Source organism: Corvus hawaiiensis, chromosome 4 (assembly GCF_020740725.1).
Source record: "Corvus hawaiiensis isolate bCorHaw1 chromosome 4, bCorHaw1.pri.cur, whole genome shotgun sequence".
Classification (NCBI taxonomy): Eukaryota; Metazoa; Chordata; class Aves; order Passeriformes; family Corvidae; genus Corvus; species Corvus hawaiiensis.
Genome location: NC_063216.1, coordinates 26,708,666 through 26,731,071, shown reverse-complemented (window position 1 = coordinate 26,731,071; position 22,406 = coordinate 26,708,666). Strand labels below are relative to the sequence as shown.

At 40.2% G+C, this 22,406-nt stretch overlaps 1 protein-coding gene across 4 annotated transcripts in view; it reads left to right on the top strand.

Annotated features, from left to right (window-relative positions):
* LARGE1 (LARGE xylosyl- and glucuronyltransferase 1) overlaps positions 1-22,406 on the top strand; it is a 272,337-nt gene that overhangs the window by 117,254 nt on the left and 132,677 nt on the right. For 3 of the 4 annotated variants that reach the window (XM_048300960.1, XM_048300959.1, XM_048300962.1), the window contains 2 exons: positions 15,304-15,605; positions 21,816-21,898. In XM_048300960.1, coding sequence (XP_048156917.1) covers positions 15,304-15,605; positions 21,816-21,898 — 385 coding nt within the window. Of the gene's footprint in view, positions 1-2,942; positions 2,949-15,303; positions 15,606-21,815; positions 21,899-22,406 lie in introns of those variants that run through there. The other variant, XM_048300963.1, reaches the window with a different exon arrangement.

The window sequence follows — 22,406 nt, the reverse complement described above, 5'->3', positions numbered from 1 at the left end:
CAGATTATTCAGGAAAAGAAAGAATAGCATTGTCTGATGGAATTCACAATAAATATTTGTGCTCATCAAATAAGAAACCAAATCATTTCCATAGAAGTTGCTAGTATAAGGTGCTAGTATGAATTTTAAATATATACCTGCTGAAGTTACAGTTTCTCAGAAGAGGAGAGACTGTCTCTCCAAACATAAGAAATCATATTCAAATATCCTGTCTGTTGGAATTTTACCATAAGGGACAAGATACATATTATATAATGTTAGAAATACAGGATTTTCTTCAGGGGAAGGCATAAAGTCAGGGCTGGTATAACTCAATATCTGTACTGTTTTAATGATAGTTAAGACCAGAACAAGGCATAATTTAGAAATCAGACTTGATACTAATAGGACAATAAAGTGTTCCTAGTCCATTGCCCGCCTCAGTTTTTCCTGGGTAGATGGTCATATTTTAGAAGGGAGAAGTCCATGGTTCCTTATTTTCCATAAGGGTACATGTATTGCAGCAGCCTGTTCTTAGAGGGAAAAGAAAGGTGATGGATATAATGATCTTTAACATTCACTCTTCTACTTTATGCTATGTCGGTTCTTAACAGCTGATTTCTATGTCTAGATTAGGTCAAATATATATGGAATATATAACTAAAAATAATGACTGAGATCCTTCCCTTTTCCTAAGATGGAAGCAGATGAGAAAGGAAGCCACCTTCTTCTCTCTCTCTCTTTTTTTTTTCCTCCCTCGTGTTGTTGTTTCTTCTTTTGCTTGACCTTTAAAGGACTTTTACAGTTGCAGCATTTTTGTTAAGTAGCTGATGGCTTTTTCCATGTCTGATTGTTCTTTAGGCATAAGTTATGTTAATTTGGGGTTTTTCAATATGAAACAATTTTGGTCAAGTCTCTGTCTATTCTGCTGAGATGTTAGGGTAAAAGATATTTCAAATGGTAGAAGTGAATAAACCTATAATTAAACAAACAAAGGAAGATGGATAGATATTTTTAGTGAAGATCTGTTCAGGACAGATTGAAGATCTGTAAAGGACAGTTTTAAGACTGTAATTCACCTCTAGACACAACACAATACAGTAATTTTTGTAAATGCCTCCACCTTCGTCTTCCCTTTACTCCAACACAAAAACTTGCCACAGACATCAATTGTTCACAGTATACATCAGTGTAGAAAACCAATGGCTTTTGGCCCTGCATCCAGTCTACCTAACAAAAACATCCTTAAAAATCCCACATTGTCTGTACTTACTAAAGAGGTCTCATGCAGCATATTTTGAGGAGAACACCTGGAGGTAATGAAAACTTAAGAATGTAGAGATCTATCTGAGAATAAAAGAAGGGAAAATGTTTACTTAAAGATATGCAGATCCTGTCAATATTGAGCACTGCTGCTCTAATTGAGTAAAGCAACCTTATTTTATAATAGTAAATAAGGATGTCAGTGGGGCTTAACCTCAGTGTTGCCACACACAAGAGTAGGCTTATTTAGAAATGTAGTTTAGGATCCTAAGCATACATGGAGATGTTTCTGTGCACCACAGCAGAAATGTGAATTAGTCTCAAAGATACCCCTCCTCTGTTACAAGACAAACCCTTAGTAAGGAGAACATCTAAGTCTTGTTCCCAGTTTGTTGTTTTTAACCTTAATAAACTTTTGGCTGCTTGAAAATGAAAAATTTCCTTTGCTTGCTTCACAGGAAGCTCAGCAGGTTTGTGATGGGGCACAGGGGACATGGCCCACATTCTGGCCTAAAACAGTACAGCACTGGGTATATTTGTGGTGCAAGATAAAAATGACACCACCATGCTCCGTGCTGTATGCATGCACATACCATGCAGTGTTAGACCTATGCTTGTTTTCATCACAGTCACCAAGTGTTGTCTTTTGCTGACTTGAAACAGGATTATGTTTCTGATATGCTGTCTTCACTTTTGTAACAAAACAAGATTATAATAAAAAAGAGTAATTTCTTCATGTATTATAGGAAACCTAGGTCTCTGATAGAAATTAAATCTGTGTCTACCTGATACAGCTATCAGATATATCTGATAAAAAATCAGTTCTTACAAACTTACTCTATCTTTGTAGAAGGAGCATTTGTAATATATTAAAGCTAAATACTTTTTAAAAGGTAAATGTTGAGTAAGTTAATGGAAAAAAGAGGTTCCATATTACATGTCAATGGAGTCTGATCACCAAAAATATGATTGTAGTCCTGGAGTAGATATTTTGCCACACTGAAGCTAATTCTGAAAGCACTGTTGACTTCCACGAACAACTCATTGCTATTTAATATAATTTTAACTTTTGCAAATAGTCTAACTAGTTGCCCTTAACTAACTTATGTACTGTTGTTGTAGGGGTATTTCTTCTGCCATGACTTATTTTTACATCTACTATTTTAAAATGATGTGTGTTTCATTTCTGATGTCATAGCCATGACATGTAACCTACCATCTGTATCACTGCTGAGCTCTTTCTTTCCTCTGCAAAGTGTGTTAGCAATTTTGCTGTATATACTACATGACGATCTGGTATGACATTTTTCTTCATGAGGAGGACAGGAAACTAACTCCTGAGTTATTTTATCTCTTGTCATAAGTGAAGATAAATGTCATAACACTGATCAGCCTTCATGTGTCCTGAATATGCAGTTATTTGCATTTTGCCTTCACTTTTCTTTGGGACTGAAGTGTCTGAAGTGACAGGTGCAGCAAATGAAGTGCTGAGAATGTGTGGGGAGAAAAAAAGACTCAATACTGAAAGATATTAATAACTTTTGTGATGTTACGTCATCAGAGGAATAACACTGATGTCTGCCTGTTTAATCTTCAGATACATTTATAAAGAAGAACAATCACTGATATGAAAATTTGTTCTTTGCTGCTTGACTTTATATGTGTGCTCCTGGCTGTTGTTGGTTTGAGCTCTATGAGATTTGAAGGTTTTTACAGATCTTGGTACTGCTAAGGAAGAAATGCTGTGGTGCAGAATTTGGATTTTTTTTACTTACTTATTTATCCTTGAACAAGCCTTGATGTTCAGTCAGTATTCAGACAGTCTCATTTTTCAGCAGCCTCAATCAAAATACCAGCACATGGTTCTCTGATGGCATCTCTGTGCTAAGGGAGATTAAGGGATATAACAAGCTTTTGAGCAGGTTTCAGCATCACCAAGCAGCCTGAACTAATACTGCAGCTTTTCTGTATATGTGCTGAAAGTCCACTTTTGAGATTGTGTGTAACACTGCTAACAGGTGACTTCCAGCAAGGCACACAAATTTTGCTATTAACTAAATTTTAAACTGTTAGTTGAAAGAGAGTGACTTTCCTAGAGGCTGACCACCTGCATTCCCTTAGACCTCCCTTTTTCAACCCATCTCCTATGTTTATATAAAGCCAAACTTTTGCTTTACTTTTTGCTTTACATTTTTTATAACCAAATAAGCAGATCTTTTGCTTTACCGTTTATTGTTGTTTGATTAAAAAACCATTCAGGTCTGTTGATATTACGCCTACGATGGACTCAAACCAAAGTGATATGGCGGCTACATGGAGGCACAGATAGTTTTGTTACAGATTCCATAAAGATCTTCCCAATGCTTTTTCGTGTTTCCTTATCCCTTAAGGGACTGTGCCTCTGAACTTCTTGGGTATTAACCAGATCTGGGCATGCCTTGTCTGTCATGGAATTATGAAAACATTGGGGACTGAACAGATAAATGTAATCTACACGTTGTGTGTGTTTATCTGTATTTTTGACACTACAGTTAATCAGGGGGCATGGCTGTTACTGATGACAAAGTATCACATTCAGGAGATGAAATTCTTGTCTGGAGGAAGTAAGATGGGAAAAAGCTTAGCAGAGAATCACATAACGAGACTGAATTTTCCTCCACATCTGGAGGTCACTGGGAACTAATGGACCAAATCTGTCCACTGGAGTTTCCACGTGTCTTTTAAGGTGACCAGGCTACCTTGTCACAGACCTGTTGTTGCCCATTTTTTACGTTGTAAGCAAGCTAAGGTAAGTGTTTAGAGGAATATGCAAAGCTGTCTTTTGTATTATTCTGGTTGAAATGAATTGTTGCATTTTTCCTCTTCTGCAGGGTTATGAATGTTTTCCACTGTAGCTTGTAGATGCCAGTGTGTGCAAGTGCATTTCTTCTGAATGGTTGGCCGGATGAGGATAAGGAAGGGTATGCAAAGCAGACTCTCTTGCCCAGGTTCCCCAAATCCAAGAGCTGTACAATCAGGAAATGCATTATAACATCCATTGTTGCTTCAGCAGGGAAAGCGTGCTTTACATATGCAAATACTGCTCAAAAGTTTAACTTAATAATTATCAGCTGGAGTCTCTATTGATGAGCAGCTGAGGCTAATCATCAGCAACAGAATGGGAATTAACTGCTACTAGGCTTGCATTGAGCATGCTTGTCTCTAGCTTGTGGTTGCTGTGGCAATTGTAGAAACATAGATATATATATTTTCTAAGCTTATATAAATTATTTCTTGTACTTTCTGTCCTTGTAAAAAACACTGTAAAGTGCTGTATTTTAGGCTTTTCCCCTTCCTATCTCTTCCACAGTTTATTACTGAGCAGGAGCCAATATAGAATAGCTCCAGTCTTTTACGTCCCACTGCCATGAATGATAGTCACAGTACCATGTACAGCTGCAGTGACACATTTGGACACATGCTTTACCTCAGAGAGCTGTAATGGCTGCCTGCTGCTGATTATGTATTCTGCTATATCAGGGCCAGTAGTCACCTTAACACAAAGCTCACATCTGAACAGAGAGGAATACCTGGGTGTAAAATATCCAAATGGTTAATAAAAAAGGAGATGCTGCTTCTCCATAGGAAAAATTTCAGATTAACGAATCCCATTGTTTTCCCTCCCACTCCTACTGTACACCAGGGAAATTCAGCTGGCTACAAATACTTACCCTGCAGATATCATTCATATGCCTTTTCCTAAGTGTGCTTTATTATTCACATCACACTCCTACAGGCCCTCCACAGCTTCCCTTCTAATTATTCCCCGCTTGCCCATTCCTGTGAATCACCAGTGGCATTCACCCACATTTTGCCGTTTAAAGCATTTAGTAGTCCGTCCTACTATGAATTGGATTTCTCATTTTCCAGGAGGTGCCACAATTTATTTAAATTCATCCAGATTGAAACTCTAAAGATTTATAATTGAGTTGGAGAAGGTTTCAGCCTCAGGGCACAGGCACCCACTAGGCAGTGGTTTGTCTCTACCCCCATAGTGGAGGTGGTGGAGGGGAGTGCTTCAGGGCAGAGGTAATTGGGCTGGCTCAGACCAGCTTAAGCTGAGTTGGATGTGTTGCACTGCAGGAGATGAGAAGCACTGTGTGACCCTCTGGGTCAGCTTAAGCTGTGGGAATGGTAACCTCTAACTGAACGGTGATTTGTGTCTGTCCCTGATCTAGAAGGGCTCATTTATTTGTACCCCAAGTTAATAGTGCTAATTGTGATGAGGTTGTTTATGACAAAAAGTCACTGCTAAGGGATGGCCAGTCATCACCTCTGTAGAAAAGTGTGTTTGCCAAAAATCCTTCAAGCAACACCTCAGAGTTTGGTAGCATGGTCAGAGGACAGAAGGGGCATTGACCCTCTCCTCCTGTCATGGGATGCTCTGTAGTGTACTTGCTGAGTGTTGTTGTTGTTGATTTCCCTGCAATACCCCTTCAGGATCTGAACATGTGAACAGTTCAGGCTGTCACATTGGCAGTCTTGACCTGCTTGCAAAGCTTTTGAAAAGAAAGAGAATACCCGTCTACCTTTGGGGAGAAGGAGTTTCCTTTTCTCCTCTTTCTCCTCCGCTTCCCAACTGCTAAAGAAGTGGTTTGCCAAAAAAAGTCAACATCTTTACAGGAATGGGACTTGGAGAAAATAACAATTTGTCAAGAGCACAGATGGCTTATTTAGAATCTAATAGGTATTAAGACATTATTTTCCTCAGGCTTTACTCCTGATATTGATAATGTGTTATCTTTGCCAAGTTCCCCTCTCGATAATACGTTATCTTCGTCAAGCCAAGTCCCTGATAAAATCTTTTTTCCCTCAGTGCTCACTCTGATAAGATACTATTTTCTTACATCTCCGCTGCCAGTGGAAAGGAGGGAAATGTTATTTTTAGTCCTTTCCTTGAAGAGGCATATATATTGCCAAGGCAATGCAAAACAGGGAAAGACAATGAGATGAACAAAAAAAGTTATTGTATTCTAGGCAAGGAAATGAACAAATATTTTAAGACTTATGGGCCCTTGTTTTGAATATGCTAATGAGTCAACATTCATAATTAGCTAATGAGCCAATATTTCTTTTGAAAAAAGCAAACTATTAAAAAAAGCCACATCTGTTTCCAAGAAGGATGTTTATGTTTAGATTTTCTTGCCCTGTTTCTTCCTGCATTCTGTTGCTATGTGCTTTGTTGCAGGGATGTCTCCTGCAACGTGCTTTAGACAGTGAGGCCCGTGGAAAGAAATAGGGAGGGATTCTTGATAGATGTTTTAGAGATCTTTATTTTCCAGCCACATGGCCGGGGTCCTGCTGAAGAGCTGAACAATCACGGGACAAGTAGGGTCCTCCCCACACAGGGGAACACAAAACAACCAATGGGGAACGGGATTGACCAGGGAGTAGGTATACCCCGGAGGCCATGCCTCTACTCCAGGGGAGGAGGACCCCACGCAAGGGGGGAGGAATCCCAGAAGTGCTTTTTCTTTACCTGGTGTCCTTCCCTGTTTACCATCCCTATTATCCCTATTAGAGCATCCCAGTCAGAACTGCATTTGCTCAGCCAGCACATAAACAGCTCTCTGTAGTTATGCAGCACGATGCCATCATTGATGGTACAACTGCAAACCCTTTCTGAAACACAGCCCCTTCATCATTTTACGTGCAGAGCAAATGCAGCTCTGCAGTGAAAGTGGTTCTTGCAGCACTCCATTTAGTTAATTTAAGAGACTGGAAGTCATGTCATGAGCAAGGCAGGGACAACTTTGTAATTTATGAAGTCGAATTTGCTCTGAGAAATTGTTTCTGTCTCTACCACCGAGTTCATTACATGGTGTTCATAAGAAAAAGACATTGCAACTTGCTGCTAAGTACTTTTCCCCACATTTCCTGGATTTCCAGCTTGCAGACTCCTGCATTACAGAAGTGTTAAGCGTATACTGTTGCATGTGTAGCTGTCTTTTGAAAAAACTGTAGTGCAGAAAAGGTGATTATTTGTTGAAAAACTGTATCAGATCCATCTCAGCTGTGCATCCAAAACTGGTATTTTCTGTGAGTGTTAATGACTCCAAAACGTCTTGCTTGACTGTAAAAGAGGGACTGATAGTACCACCTTTCCTTTAAAAAACTTTGAAAAATAGGTTACTGATCCCTGTGCTGCATTAAAGTATATAGCAATGAACGTCATAGACCAGTGAGGGAATAAGTAAGTCTTTTTTTCATAGCAGGATATGTATGTATGGTCACAAACAGAATGATGAGCTGAAGCAACCTGCTAAATAGCTGTGGTCGCCATCCATCCTATGCACACAGTGATGCTGATAGTCTTCGGAAACAAAGTGGTGATCATGCAGTTAATGATCCTGTCAGCAGACCCAAGGGGATGACAGCATAGATTGAACAGGAGACTATTATTTTCACATTTCCAAACTTTTAAGTGTTTGACTTCAGTGGCTGGTTGACCCTGGCTGGACACCAAGTGCCCACCAAAGCTGCTCTTTCATTTTCCCTCCTGAGCTGCGCAGAGGAGAGGAAATATAATGAAGAGCACATGGGTCAAGACAAGAACAGAAAGAGGTCATTCACCAATTACTGTCACAGGCAAAACAGACTCAACCCAGGAAAATTAATTTTATTTATTATCAATCAAATGACAGTAGGGTAATGAGAAATAAAACCCAGTCTAAAAAACGCACTTTATTTCCCACCTTCTTCCCAAATTAAATTTATTCCTGATTTTCCCTCCCTGTTTCCTTGTAACGGTGCAGGGAAACAGGAAATGGGATTGTGGTCAGTTCATCACATGTGGTCTCTGCTCCTCCTTCCTCCTCACACTCTTTCTCTGTTTCAACATGGAGTCCCTTCCATGGGAGGCAGTCCTCCACAAACTTCTTCCAAGGGAGTTCTTCCCATGGGCTGCAGTTCTTCCCAAATTGCTGCAGCATGGGTCCATCCCTTGGGGTGCAGTCCTTCAGGAATACACTGCTCCAGGGTGACACCCCTACACAGGGGTCACAAATCCTGCCAGCAAGCCTGCTCGAGTGTGGCCTTCCCCATAGGGTTACAGCCTCCCTTGGGCATCCACCTGCTCTGGTATATGGTCCTCCACGTGGATCTATGGACCTCCATGGGCTGCAGGGCCACAGCTGCCTCTCCATGGTCTTCCCACAGCTGCAGGGGAATCTTAGCTCTGGTGCCTGGAGCACCTCCCTTCTTCACTGACCTTGGTGCCTGCAAAATTTTCCTCTCCTGTATTTTCACTCTTCTCCTCTCTGGCTACAATTGCTTCTGTGTAGTAACTTCCTGCCCCTTCTTTATGGTCACCCTATAGGTGACCAGTGTTTCTGATGGGCTCAGCCTTGGCCAGCAGCAGGTCCATCTTGGAGCCCTCTGGCATTGGCTCTCTAGGACATGGGGAAAGCTTCCAGAAGCTTCACACAGAGGCCATCCCTGGAGCCCCTCTGCTGTCAAAACCTGGTGAAGCAAACTCAATGCACTTTGCAAGTCTGATGTTCTGGGGGTGAAGGTTTTTTGTGGGTGATAAGTTTAATTTCTGAATCCACTGGTTGTAGAGGGCTATTTTGTTCAAGGAAAGGACACTGAGAAGGTTATTTCCCTGCGTATGAACAGCAGGCAATAACATGATTCTTTAAGTAAGGCTGGCCTGCAGTGGAATTGAATGGTTCAGATTTGGGTTCAATAAACCATGTTAATGTGTCCTTAAGTACCCTTAACAGCAGTAGAATTGAACACAAATTTAGTACTTAAAGAACACGCTGAAGTTCCTAAGTGCAATTACTATTGACTAAGTCCAGGCCTGATGGTTGATTGGCATTTCCAGTGTAAACAGTCTCTCCTAACTAAATAACATGTAATTTAACACATACGTTGTCTGTGCCAAATCCTGAGAAGGACTTAATGCTGACGGGAGAAGTTCCTCTGTCAGAGCTGAGGAAACTTGTTTGGACTGCATGAAAAGGCTTCGTTGTTATTTCTTGTGCTGTCTCTGTCTAGTGGACATCAGCCTTCAGTGCTCTTACTGTGACATCTTTCAGTGTTAAACTTTCTGCCTCTGACACTTGAAAAGCATGAGCTTGTAATTGTCTCATATCATGTTTGGATGAAGTTCTGTGTTCACAGACTTGAAGTAAATTGCTTGGACTATGTTTCACTGTTAAAATGGTTGTTTGGGCAAGGTTTTCTACTTCTAGTTGAGATCACACTACAGTGTTGGACAAAAAGTTGTTGGAGAAAAAAAACACCTTGGTAAGTGTGAGAATAAGCACTTTGGGATGCTTTAGCACCTACTCATGGAGGCACATATCTAAAAGTACCAAAGTGTTAGCAGAAAGGAATTAATGCATAGCTGCTCATATAGCCAGGACGTACCAGAGCAGCCAGCTGAGCAGAAGTGCATGGAGTATTAAGGTGTTAGGTGATTAAAATTGAGCTAGAACTCCAGAACAGAAGGGATAGTTTATCTGCTTACACCAGGCTTTTATGTCTTTGTAGTCCTCACTGCAGTCTTCTTTTTTTTTCCCTTAAGGTCCATGGAGTTCTCCAAAATGGTCTTTATGTGGGAAAAAATAATAGTGCAATGAACTTGAAATGATTTTGTGGCCTTCGCAGAGGGAAAGTCATGAGGGTGGTTGCCTGCTATCCCATTTCTTTCTGAAAATATTGGCTTTTCATTAAAATTGTTATACTGCTAGTCTTCAGAGTGGGCGCAGATAATGTGAATTTTCAAATGTGAACGAATGTTCATGAAATGGAGAAATAGCTTGTACCTGTAGTCAGATAGACTGAAATGCTGTCTCTGGGCAGCGTAACTTCCTCTAACCTAAGAAGCAGCCTAGAGTGCACTGCCATCAGTTAGTTCATTTTAAAGGCATTTCATGCTGTTAGGCAGGGGGTGAATAATAGCTGAAACACATGGAAACCTCTAGACCTTGTAAAGATGCCAAAAAGCAAGTAGTTTGTGCTTGCTAGCAAACGAAATGTAAAAAGTTTTTAAAAATCCTCCCAAAACATGCTCCATAAATTTGTGGGCCTCAGATAGTTTCTAACACAATTGTAAGCATTTTAGTTCAGGGTTGTCCAAAAAACTTGGGACCCCTACTTCTGCAGTTTTCTTCTCTGAATCACAGAAAATTTTGCTTCCCTACGCTCTGCTTCTTTCTCCCTTACCCAGTTAACACTTGGATAAACTTTTCTTTTTTCTCTGTGGCTCTTCCCCCAGCAACTTTCCAATGCCAGTGGGTCCTTTTCTGGACTCTCCAAATCTGATAACAACAAAACAAGGAACTGTGTTTTAATGCCTATCCTGTAGGTTTTATATGTAAGAAAGAAAATGCCACTGCTTCAGTCCATCTCCTTTCAAGTGAACTATGCTGGATTGCTTTCTGATGGCTTTATTTTGTCCAGTGTCCTAAAGCACTCTGCTTAAGTAAGCATTAATGAAATCTGTTGCCTTAAATCCATGTGATTTCATATATCCAGAACTTACATATTGTCAAGTTTTCTGAATTGTTGGACCTAGTGTGATGATAAGTCATTGACTGATGTCAACCATGAAATAATTATTCAGCTTTGTGTTTGGGTTTTGTTTTGTGGACAGAGGAATTTTGCAGGTCTTTGTCGGTACAGTTGCATTAGCACAAGTGTGAAGTAAAAGGCTTGACACAGGGAAAAAAAAATTAAATCTGAAACTACCAAAGTCCAAAAATAGAGCAAGAACCCCAAATGAAGAATAAAAAATAATAGCTTTATTATTATTTATTACACCATTCAAAAGTGTACTGCTTGCTTCAGAGCACAGTAATGTTCCTTGTAGTGTTCCCTGGGAGATCTTCAGTCCCAAAGTCACACAGACCTCGTTATGTGCTATGTTATTTTATTTTGATTTAGATTAGATAAAAAGTGCCTAGACACCAGCTCAGAGCACTCTGCCAGTTACTATAAACTATAAAATTCAAGTGCAGTGCAATCAGTTTAACTCTTCTACCAAGCAACACACACAATCAGACATCAGTGGTCCCTAGCATTAATCCACTTACTCCTTCTTCACAGGTGAGATGAAACACACAGTCCTTGCACTACCTTGGAGAATTCTAGGAAGGGAATTAAGGTAGTGTGTGTTGCTGTTTATGTACTGTTGAGGCTGACAGCAGGTCTGCAGGCTTCACAGACCTTAATTTGGACATGGTTAACTTCTATTCGTGAGAAAAGCCCATGAGAAGAAAAGCAGTTAGTTTTTATCCATGAGAATATAGTATAAACAGAAGCATGAAAGTTAAACAATAGGAGGAGAGGAACAGCAACGTATCTGCACCTGTTGTTTTTCTGAATGCTTGAACGCTTATGCTGTAGGTAGCCAATGAATATATGTTTTAGTTAGTAGTAGCCAGTAAGTATATTGTAGTAGCTTAGCAGCCAATGAATTTGTAACACAAATGACAACATACAATAAGTGTATAAAAGAGGCTGCTTTGTTTAATAAACGGCTTTTTGCACTTTATCTGAGGCACTGTCCATGTGTGACGTGACCGCCCCAAGAGCGACAAGGTACTAGGCTGTAGCTCCCCAGAGGCATTTTGCCATGTCTGTGTATTCACGTGTCCAGTATGATAATAGAATTAAATCAAGTAGTATCTTGCCATCAGCCTTGCCAGCCTCATATGGGGAAGAATTTTGAGTTATACAATCTCTGAATTTATGAAAAATATTACTTTATTTCTGAGTATTAAGATCAAACTGTTCACTTTTGGTTTTATAATTTTATATCAAATGGGTCCTGGAATTGTCACATTATTATTTGCAGCAGAGAGTTGGGATATGCAGATATACCAAATACATTATGATACCCCTGAGAATAGTGAGCAATATTAGTAACTAAACATGACTTGTCCACCTGTATGATCCCTGAGGAGATAAATCCAGAAAATATCTTGGACTTTGTAACTTGTAACAAAACATAGATAATTTCTGTAGTAAATTAATGCATTTGAACTAGTTGTACATTTCAGATGAAGAAGCCAGCTAGTTGTTTAATTCCTGACAGGATTTCCTTACTCCTTTTACATAGCAGCAGAAATATTTACTACAGTAGTGGAGTTACTGGCATTTAAAGCCAAAGCTACGTAAACGCTGGGCTGGTCTCGTTAGCTGCTGCAACTTCCAGTCTGAGGCAGTGAGGTGACATTTTCTTTCAGTCCCTTTCTCAAACTATGCTGTTTCTTCTAAATACTGTATAGAAACAGTTGAACTTTTCTGATGGATGTACCTGCAATTGTTCAGATGTACAAAATGGTATCTTTTTCTAAAAGATAAAAACAACCCTTTTAATTTTGGCAAAGCAGCGTTTATGACCCATTGATTTATGTCCATAGCATAGCTAATGATACATTTAATTTTTTTCCGTATTTTGAAATTTTGATGAAGGTTGTTCTGAGATTTACTTCCATATCTTGCTACCTTTTCTGGTAATTATTTGAAGGTAGCAGAATTCAGTGACAAGGATAGGAAGCGATGAGTAACATCTGTGTCAGCTGGATAAGCACCAAGTGAGGAGTTATGATTCCCAGTGAAGTCTTTGGCTAGATTTGCATTGTAATTGTGTATCTGATGATAACACAGGTTGTGTTTTTCTTTTTACCTTAGAGTGTCTACACAATACACTCTTGCTGTCCAGTAATAGGGATACAATAGAATCACAACCAAATGAGTCTTAGTTTTCCTAGCTTGAGCATCAGCAGAAATAAGGCAACTTCAGTTCCATGCCTTCTAAGCTTGGTGGGGAAAGATAACTCAGAATTCTCTTGCATGTCTAATTGGAACATGGCTCTGTTCTTTATGTCCTCTATTGTTGCATCCATTGTTTTCAGGCTTTTCAAATATCTTATTTAATTTTAATAACTATTTGCTGGAGCATTCAAGTTTCAAGGTATCAGTGGCCAAACCCCAGAGTGTGTTTTGAGACATTTTTCAGGCTCAGATTTATCCATAACCTTTGCTAATGGTAAAAATAATAAATTACACAATTTTTGTAGGAGATAGTCTGGAAGAGAATGCAAGATATTCTATCCAAATGATGATAAAAATCAAGATAATGATTTATATACTTAACAGGAGGTATGTATACCTGTATAACTCAAAAATGTAAATTAGAATTGAGGTTTTGATTTCTACAGCTGTTTTTTTTCATGAACTCAGTTTAGAGGACTGCTCATCATTCCTGTAAATGTGAAACAATGAAGAACAAGCAATGAACAGATCTTTGTAGCAGGGAGATAGTTTTGAGTTGGTAGGTGAAAAATGTGGTTGTTACGGAGAACTTCTAAACAATAACTGCATGATTTCCCTTTTATAAACCACCAGGCTGGTTTTTGTTTCATAAAACCAAAGGGACTCTGTGCACTGGAAAAATCATTAAATAGCAAACATGCCCCTGTACTTAGCACTGGTGAGGCCACACCTTGAATCCTGTGCTCAGTTCTGGACATTGAGGTGCTGGATCATATCCAGAGAAGGGCTGTGAAGCTGAGGAAGGGTCTGGAGCATAAGTCCTGTGAGGAGCAGCTGAGGGAGCTGGGGGCTTTACCCTGGAGAAATGGAGGCTCAGGGGGAGACCGTATTGCTGTCTACATCTGCCTGAAAGGAGGGTGCGGCCCAGGTGAGGGTCGTCCTCTTCTCACAGGCAACCAGTGACAGGATGAAATGAATTGACTTCAAGTTGTGCCACTGGAGATTTTGTTGAATATTAGGAAAAATGACTTAATGGAAAGGGTGGTCAAGCACTGGAATAGGCTGTTTGGGGAAATGGTGACACCACAATTCCTTGAATATTCAAAAAACGTGGATATGGACATGGTTTAATGATGAACATGTTGGTGCTGGATTAACAGTTGGACTCAATGACCTTAGAGGTTTTTTTCAACCTTACAATTCTATAATTCTGTGATTTAATACATGCAAGTAGAAAGTTATATCGGAGAAATACTTTAGTACAAGATATATATCATCACTGCAAAGGAATTTCTTGCTATTTATGATGCTGTGGATAACTCTCACTGTCTTTTGCTTTGCTTCAATTTGATTTTGTTTGAACATTTTTGAGCAGTAGTTTAGGGTGAAGGGGTTTTACCAGCTTTCGAGAATTTGTAGTCTGGGTGTATATACTTCTAGCTTTATTAAAATTAGGTGAAAATGTGTCTCCTTTGAAAACACATCTGCTGCATCCCTATTTGCTCCTTTGAAATTTGGTAGCAATAATGTACTGAGAAGTGATGGTAGAATGTGTTGCTTTGGTTGTGGACCCTGGTTTCCCGTAACTTCCCTGGTTTATACTTCAGCTCATTTTTGATGCTTACTTGAGCAGAGAAAATACCAATTTCATATTTCTGGTTTACAGCTTTTTAGTTGAAGGTGTTGAATTGAACCTTTTTACTTTTTTCAAAATTCCCTTGAGTCTATTTAAGCCAAAATACTTTCCAGAATTTGACCCACATGTGTATTGAACATTTCTATCCTGAACTTCTTATTTCTCAGCAAGCACATAATACTATGTTGCTGAGTAAAATCCATCTGTTCCTCACATGTGAATCAGCTGGGGCTACTGTTTGGCACGAAATGCTTGCCAAAATGCTGTCATTTGACTGTGGAGGAAGTGGGAATAGAAAAATTATTTCATCTTGCATACATTTCTAAAATATATTTAACTGTATATTAATTGTCATTGAATTAAATCCTCATGTTCTTGACTGTCTTCCCAGACTGGAGACTGGCAGGCAGCCCTATGAGAACGAAGAAACACATGCTTATCTTTTAGTGTGGTTTTAAAATTAGTAGGACCTGTAGCTCGTAGAACTTCAGTGTTTGTCTGAGTTTACTGTGCACTTAGGCATGGCCTGGAAGTGCCAAGTCTGCCTAAAACATGGCCATATTTGAAACGCGTCCCTGCCTCACAACGCCGACGTTCAAGGGAAATGCAGCTTCGAGCGTGTTCTGACAGGAGCGCTGTGTTTCCTTGTCGTGCAGATGGGAAGCCGGTGTCGCTGTCCCCACTGGAGTCCCAGCCCCACAGCCCTCGGTACACGGCGTCGAGCCAGCGGGAGCGCGAGAGCCTGGAAGTGCGCATGCGGGAGGTGGAGGAGGAGAACCGCGTGCTGCGCAAGCAGCTCAGCCTGGCGCAGAGCCGAGGCCCCGCGCACCACCGCGGCAACCACTCCAAAACCTACTCCATGGAAGAGGGCACGGGCGACAGCGAGAGCCTGCGGGCCGGCATCGTGGCGGGGAACAGCTCCGAGTGCGGCCAGCAGCCAGCGGTGGAAAAGTGTGAGGTAAAGAAACAAAAGGAACCTGCCAGAAACAAAGCGTGGTAGATTTGATCCTATAAGGACACTGCACATCCCTGTCTCCTTCCCCCTGAAACCTTTTTCTCCAAAACCAGCCTCTTAAAGGTCTACTGCATGTAACATTGCAGATAAGTTTTTATTATTCTTTTTAAAAAAACCTTTAACACATTTAATCCTCGGAATATCTTCTGAATTATTGTTTCATCACACCTTTTTGTCTTTTTCATTCTTGTGTCCCCAAACCTGGACACAAGCCTTGACAAATCAAAGCCTTGTTTCTAGCTGACTTCACTGCAGCTCTGCTGATAAAGACCTGTGGAAAACTGACCCCGTGTGTTACAAATAATAATGTCTCCAGAGTGCTTAGAAAGGCTTATTTCTTTGTTTCTGTGCCTATATTGGAACAGTTCAGGGTTTATGATTAATTAAATTGTGGCTCATGGAGCCAGCCTGTGCTTTTGACTCACTTTCAGGAGTGTATCTGGATGTTACTGTGGGAGCAGGTGTTTTGTGCGAGCCGTGCACAAGCGGTGGGCTTGGCTGCAGGGAACGGGAGATCTGCTTCTAAGTTTTGGTGCGGTTGGTTTGGTTTGGTTTTCCCCATTTTATGTCAGTACTTTTGTGGATGTCATCCAGATACTGTCAGATGTCTGAATGATGACAGGTCCAAATATGGATAGATCGAAACCAGAAAGTCTTGCTTAAAGGCCTTGTGCCAATCCCAGCTGATAAAGTTATCAAAAATAACTTCCTCCATTTATTTCTACAAAGAGGGTAATACCCTATCACCTTTTATCTTGCTTTCTGCCACTTGGAAGATAAAAGTTGAAAGAAAATCAGTGGGAAAGGAAAAAGAAATCCTAATTATCTGTTCAGATAAACTCTATTCAATGGGAAAATATCAAATACAGTTTGAAAATGAATTACTGCTTTCCAGTTGGATATTTTTGTCCGTCAGTGTAGAAAAAAGGAAGCAACATTATCATAAGGAGGGGGAAAAGGAGGTTTTTGTTTTTCATTTTCTCTCCTCCAGATAATGAGGATCTGATTTTCCTCACTGTGAGATTTTTGGCATTTCTTTTAATCAGACCATCAATCAGAAAACCTCACTTTTCCCTTATTATTATATCAAGGAGTGATGAGCTGAATCTCCATTCTTGGTTGTTCAATGTACCAACCAATCTGGGACACAAAAATAGTAGCTTGAAGTAGGGATAGTTTAAGTGGCCTTACAGTTTATAACGTGTTTTGCCAATGAGTTTACTTGCTCAGTGGGGTTTAGCTCTCTGCTGGAGAGCTTATATAAAATACAAAATCTCTGCTTATATAAAATACAAAATCTGACATTATTTGTCATCCCCCTATCTCACCTCACACTATTTTGAACTCAACTGCTTACTCTTTTCTTAAGGAATTCACTCAGTAATTCAGTTACAGCAATGGAAGTTAAAATTAAACTTCCCTATTATCAGATTTGCCAAGGGTCTCATCATTTATCCTATTAGTGTAGATTCTGGTCCTGTGTTTGTGTGAGGGGCATCTTGACGCCATTCACTCTGTGTTTTTTTTCAGCATTTCAGATGTGTAAACAAAATTTTTTAGCTTTTGACCCTGGGATAAATCACAGCAAGAGTCAACAAATTGGATAGTGAAAAACAAAGGTTCTTAAGAAGAAGACTGTGGCTCTAGGGGAGACTAAGTATGCTAGGAATAGGTTGTTCATTTCATTGAGTCTGTTCTTAGAGATTTACTGATGATAACATTTTAGAATCTAATTTGGGATGGTCTTTAATGGTGATTACAATGTTTGAAAATGCAGTTACAAAGAAAGAACATTAAATCTCTGATAAAGCATAATCTGTGTGATAATAATTGTGATCTATATCAAATAGCTGTGGGTTTGTTGCATTCCAGCCACAGCTTCCTACTCTGTTGCATCACAGGAGAACTCTTCTGATACTGTAAATGGACCAGCATTATACTGCAAGAAAAAATCAGCCACCCAAGACAAGGGGCTTCTCCCGGGAGGGAGCAGATGCCTGTCATGACTTCCCAGTGGTAGACAATTCTAACACAAACCTTGGAAATAAAAGTAAGCGTAGTCCTTATGCAAATGTCAGCACCAACAACAGGCTTCAGAAGGAGAGTATAATGGCAGTGAAAGCTAACAAAATTATATGCCTCTTTCTTACAGTGTTATCCCAGTATCTTTCCAGCTTGTGCCTCCATAAACTGAGCATTTACTTGAATTAAGTGTGCATTTATAAATATTTTTGAAAGAGATTATACATTAGGAAATGGATAATTAGCAGTGTAGCATTTAGTGGCTTAGCAAAATACTTAGCATTTGAAGCATTTTTAGAGGCATATTTGTATTGTTACTGTTCCTCAACAGTGTTGTTCAATAGGGTTAAGTGTGTAGTTCTCCACAGCCATCTAGAACAGGCCCTCACCAACTTCAGCAGTGTAACACATGTGAAGCAGATGTTGTCTGCCACTGGAAAAAAAAAACAAACCTGGAAACAAACACAAACATTTTGTTACATACTTGTAATATCTCTTAATCACGTTCAATGATTATTTATGATGGATTAAATATCTACAGTGGAAAGCCTACTGGAAATTTATTGAAGTATGAAATGTCTTACCAAAGATTATTTTTAGCTATAAGGACTAATACGGGTTTTTAAAACTCATTATTTCATGATTCCAAAAAGTAGCCCAAGGAGGAAAAGTTATTACGTATGCTCATCTAGGCACTGTTTATTCCTCATCGGTATGGGATCTAATGCCCAGCTCTTTGTGTGGTTTTGGATATTTTCTTCACATTCATATCATCCCAGAACATGAAATACTGCTTTTAGAAACAGTTTGTCCTGGTCTGTAGTGGCTGAAGTAAGGGTTTCTGAACTGTGTTAGCGTGCACCTAGTATGACTTAAACTCCCTTTCCTACAGAAGCTTAGCTTCCCTGAGTGCCTTGAAGCACCTAGGCCTGAGTGCTTCCTAAACTATTTACAATTAAAAATAGTTCAGTTTGTGTCCTTGATCCTCAGCCTGTAGGGAGAATGATGTGATGAACTTCCACAGTGTTTTTATTACCTGTTCATATCTCTGTGTATAAACAGAGGAAGAATTCCTTGACTCTGGAAAGCAGGTGTATCGTCATTTCATTTGTTGCTGCAATGAGTTACGTTATCCAAAAGCACCTCCAGTGAATGACCTGAGTCCAGACTCTTGCAGCAAGTGGTGAACACGTCCATCACTCAGTTTAAAGAAAGCACTGTAGGAGGATGGACACTTTGAATGCAGTCAGTTTGGTCCTGCAGTGACTTCTGAATATGCACGCTAGAGCGTGACTAGAATTATCTAAAAGTATCATGAAATGCCAACAGTAAAGGGGCAAGTGTAGCATGCAGAGCCTTGGTGTGAGAAGTTTGGAGGGACATGATGAGCCAAACAGGCAGGCTGACTCTCGTTTTGGAAGTTGGAGCATTCTTTGGTTATGTGGCTTCAGTCCTTGGTGTTAGCTGCAGTCACTGAGTCAGGAGGTTGTGTGAATCACAGTGGCCAGTTCTGGTGGGATGGGGGATACCGTCTTCCAGCCATCTGCAGATGGGAAAAAGGCGTTTGAGAGAGGTGACAGTTTTCAAAATCTGAGAGGTGATGCTTACAGTAGTATGCTCAGGAGGGTGCAAGTTCTATCAAGTGCTTCTTCCAGCCATTATTGCCATATCTTGCCAGAATCTGGGTACAGCCAGCTGCTCTCAATCCAAACATGCATTTGGAACAAGCATGGAGAAAACTGGAAACAATATTTTTCCCCTTAGGATACAAACATCTGCAGACAGTTCAGGTTGATTACTTCATTTTGGTTTATCTGTTTTTCCACTAACTTTTTAACAGTTAAACAATGAGAGAGAGGAAGGTGAATCAGAGAAAGGAGAGGAATAGGCTGAGTCTTGCAGCATGCTGCAGGCAAAAACTTGGAAAGAAAAGGTCTAGATTTCTGTTCTCTTTGCAGATTATTGCTCTTTTGTTTAACTGATTGCAGGCAGGAGTAGAAGTGATACGTAATATCAAACACCACAGAGAGGCTGAGCAGAAGGTACATGGATGCCTGTGTCTCTGAGCTGGAAAAGAACATTCAGAAGAGTAGCAAGTCCTGCTCTCACTGTGTCCTGGCTCAGGCAGCATCCAAGGCAACAGCAGCTACTAGAAGACAGCGAGGAATGCATGCTTTCAATTCTGAAACAAACTGATTTAGTAAAAGGAGAACAGATGTGGGCAGGCACTTGACAGAATAAACTCTGATTTGGGGGGCAGTTGGAAGGTAGAGAGAGCGGCTTTGAGGCGAGCTTTTCTGGCAAGTGTAGGTAGTATAAAACAATGTTGACAGTATATGACAGTGCTGTTCTGGGAAAAACCCTAAAATGTTTCTCTCTGGTCTAGTGCCTTCAGGTGAAATGTTTAAAGCAAGGGTGAAACTGTTCTCAGTTAATTTGATTTTAATTGGCACTGAGGGGAACCATCATAGGTCTTCCAAAAGCCTTCTAAGGACCAGGTGACAATCAGAGAGGAGGCAGTATGTGCAGGATCAGGAATCAGTGCACCCACAGCAACCCATGCCAATGAGTACAGTGCAAATTCCTGCTGCAATAAAAGTCATTAATAAGCAACCTCTGTTCTCCCCTCTTATCACAAGAGAGAAACACAATTTTTGCTAAGTGTTGAGCTCAGCTCCCATTGACTTTAACATAAATTTAAAGTGCTAATACCTCACAGAGCTGCTGCCAAAATGCACTGCAATATCTTTTCTTTCTCACACCTCTCTGGACAGATAGCTTTCTTATTAATTCAAGTCCTCTTAAAACATCAGATCTTAAATATGCCTGAGCTTGTGAAGCAGTCTACGGCTGGAGGCAGCTGTGATGTTCATGTGGACGTTCTGCAGTGGCACAGCCACTTGGCAGTTTTATGATTCAAATTGTGCCCTGTACCTGGCGATCTTAATGGATGGGGCTGGGGACTCTTCAGATGTGCCCAGCACATCCCACTTCTTGTGCAAGTGTGCTTCTGTTACAAGCCAGGCTTTGGGAATCTATGACTATGTGAGGAGGCAGAATTCCTCATTTGTTCTCAGCATAGTGGGCATTCTGTGGAAAATGAGAGCCGTGTGTGTGAGAAACCAGCTAACCGAGCTTCAAATGGAAGCCAAATGAGGCTTCCCTGCAGTTTCACAGCTGTGTCCCCAATGGCAGCTTTGTGCAGACAGCATGGTGAACTCTGCTTCATTTTTGTGACCACTAAGAAACAGAAGATTACAGAACCTGGAGTCAGAACTTGCTAGGATTTTTTTTTTTTTTGTCCCTGGGGAATAGAAATGGCTAATTTTAAAAGCAGAGCAGAGTTAACGTAATAGCATTTTTCAGATTAGTACTTACTGCCTAAATAATGACTCGTAGCGCCTTTTCAATTTTCCCTTTCCTCCTGAAGAGATGAGGAAATCTCTGACTCATGTTAAAAGGGAGGTAAAAAGGCGCAGAGTAAGTGATAATTTACCAGTGTCATGAGGTCGAGAGAATGTGTTTGTGGGGGTTGCATTTAACTTCACATTAACCCTGCCCAGTACAGCCCATACTGGTAGTCACAGGCAGAGAGAGGTGGCCTCTTGCCTTCACAGCCTGTTTCCCATCACATCACTGGGATGCATCCAGCCCTGGCAAACCAGTTGTCACAGACCATCTCTGTAGTGGCTGTGCATAAGACAGAAATAATACAAAATTTCTGAGATCATACCTGCTTTTAATTATCAGACATAATGTTAAACTTTAGTTCAGAAGATGAAAAATGTCTGCATGTTTGCATACTCAGAATTTTGTGTGCCACTTACTTGGGGAGGGTGTCTGTACCTACATGCACACGTATGTCTTAGCTAATAAATGCAGTTCTGTTCAAACATCTGATGTAATGTAGGGATAGTAATGACTTTGGAATGATGATGGTGCTATAACTCAATTAAGATGTTTTTAACAAACTGCCTCAAGCAGGCTGCAAACAGCTGCAAAACACCCACTCGAATCTCTTAACAATTGCAGCACTAAACAACACCGGTGTCAGTGTTTGCTCTCCTTAAGGAGGGACGAACACAGGAGCAGGCTTTAATTTTTGTTCTTTTTGTTCCTTTTCTCCCACAGACTATCCACGTTGCCATTGTCTGTGCAGGGTACAATGCCAGTCGGGATGTTGTCACACTTGTCAAGTCTGTCTTATTTCACAGGTAAAGGTCGCTTTCTTTTCTTGTATATTGTGTATCTGATTATGACAAAGTGAGCTTTTTCCAGGTTTACTCTCTTACTTCAAACGAAACTCAGATTCTCTTCCCTGGTTCCTTTTTCTTTTTAAGGAATGAAGCATTTAATTTATGACCATCACAAATAGATTCAACTGTGTGAAGATTTCTACAATGAATTAGAGTGATCAGAGATCCACCTGCTACCCCTGTTGCATTGTGGGAATAGGGACAGTATCTGTCTTCACTGTAAAGCATCTGAACACTCCTGAATGCTGTAAAATACTGATAATAACAGCATTGTATTAATTTATCCTATTTCTGGTATCAGTTTATAGCACAGGTGTAGATGATAAGTTCACACTGGTTGCTTGAATATCCCAGCTTCCAATTTTGACATTTGTTTTTGAAGTAAACCTGCTGTTATAGTCAGTGTATACTATTTCATTAAATTCAGATGATTTATTCTGGCTTTGGAATGGCTGCTTATAGCCCC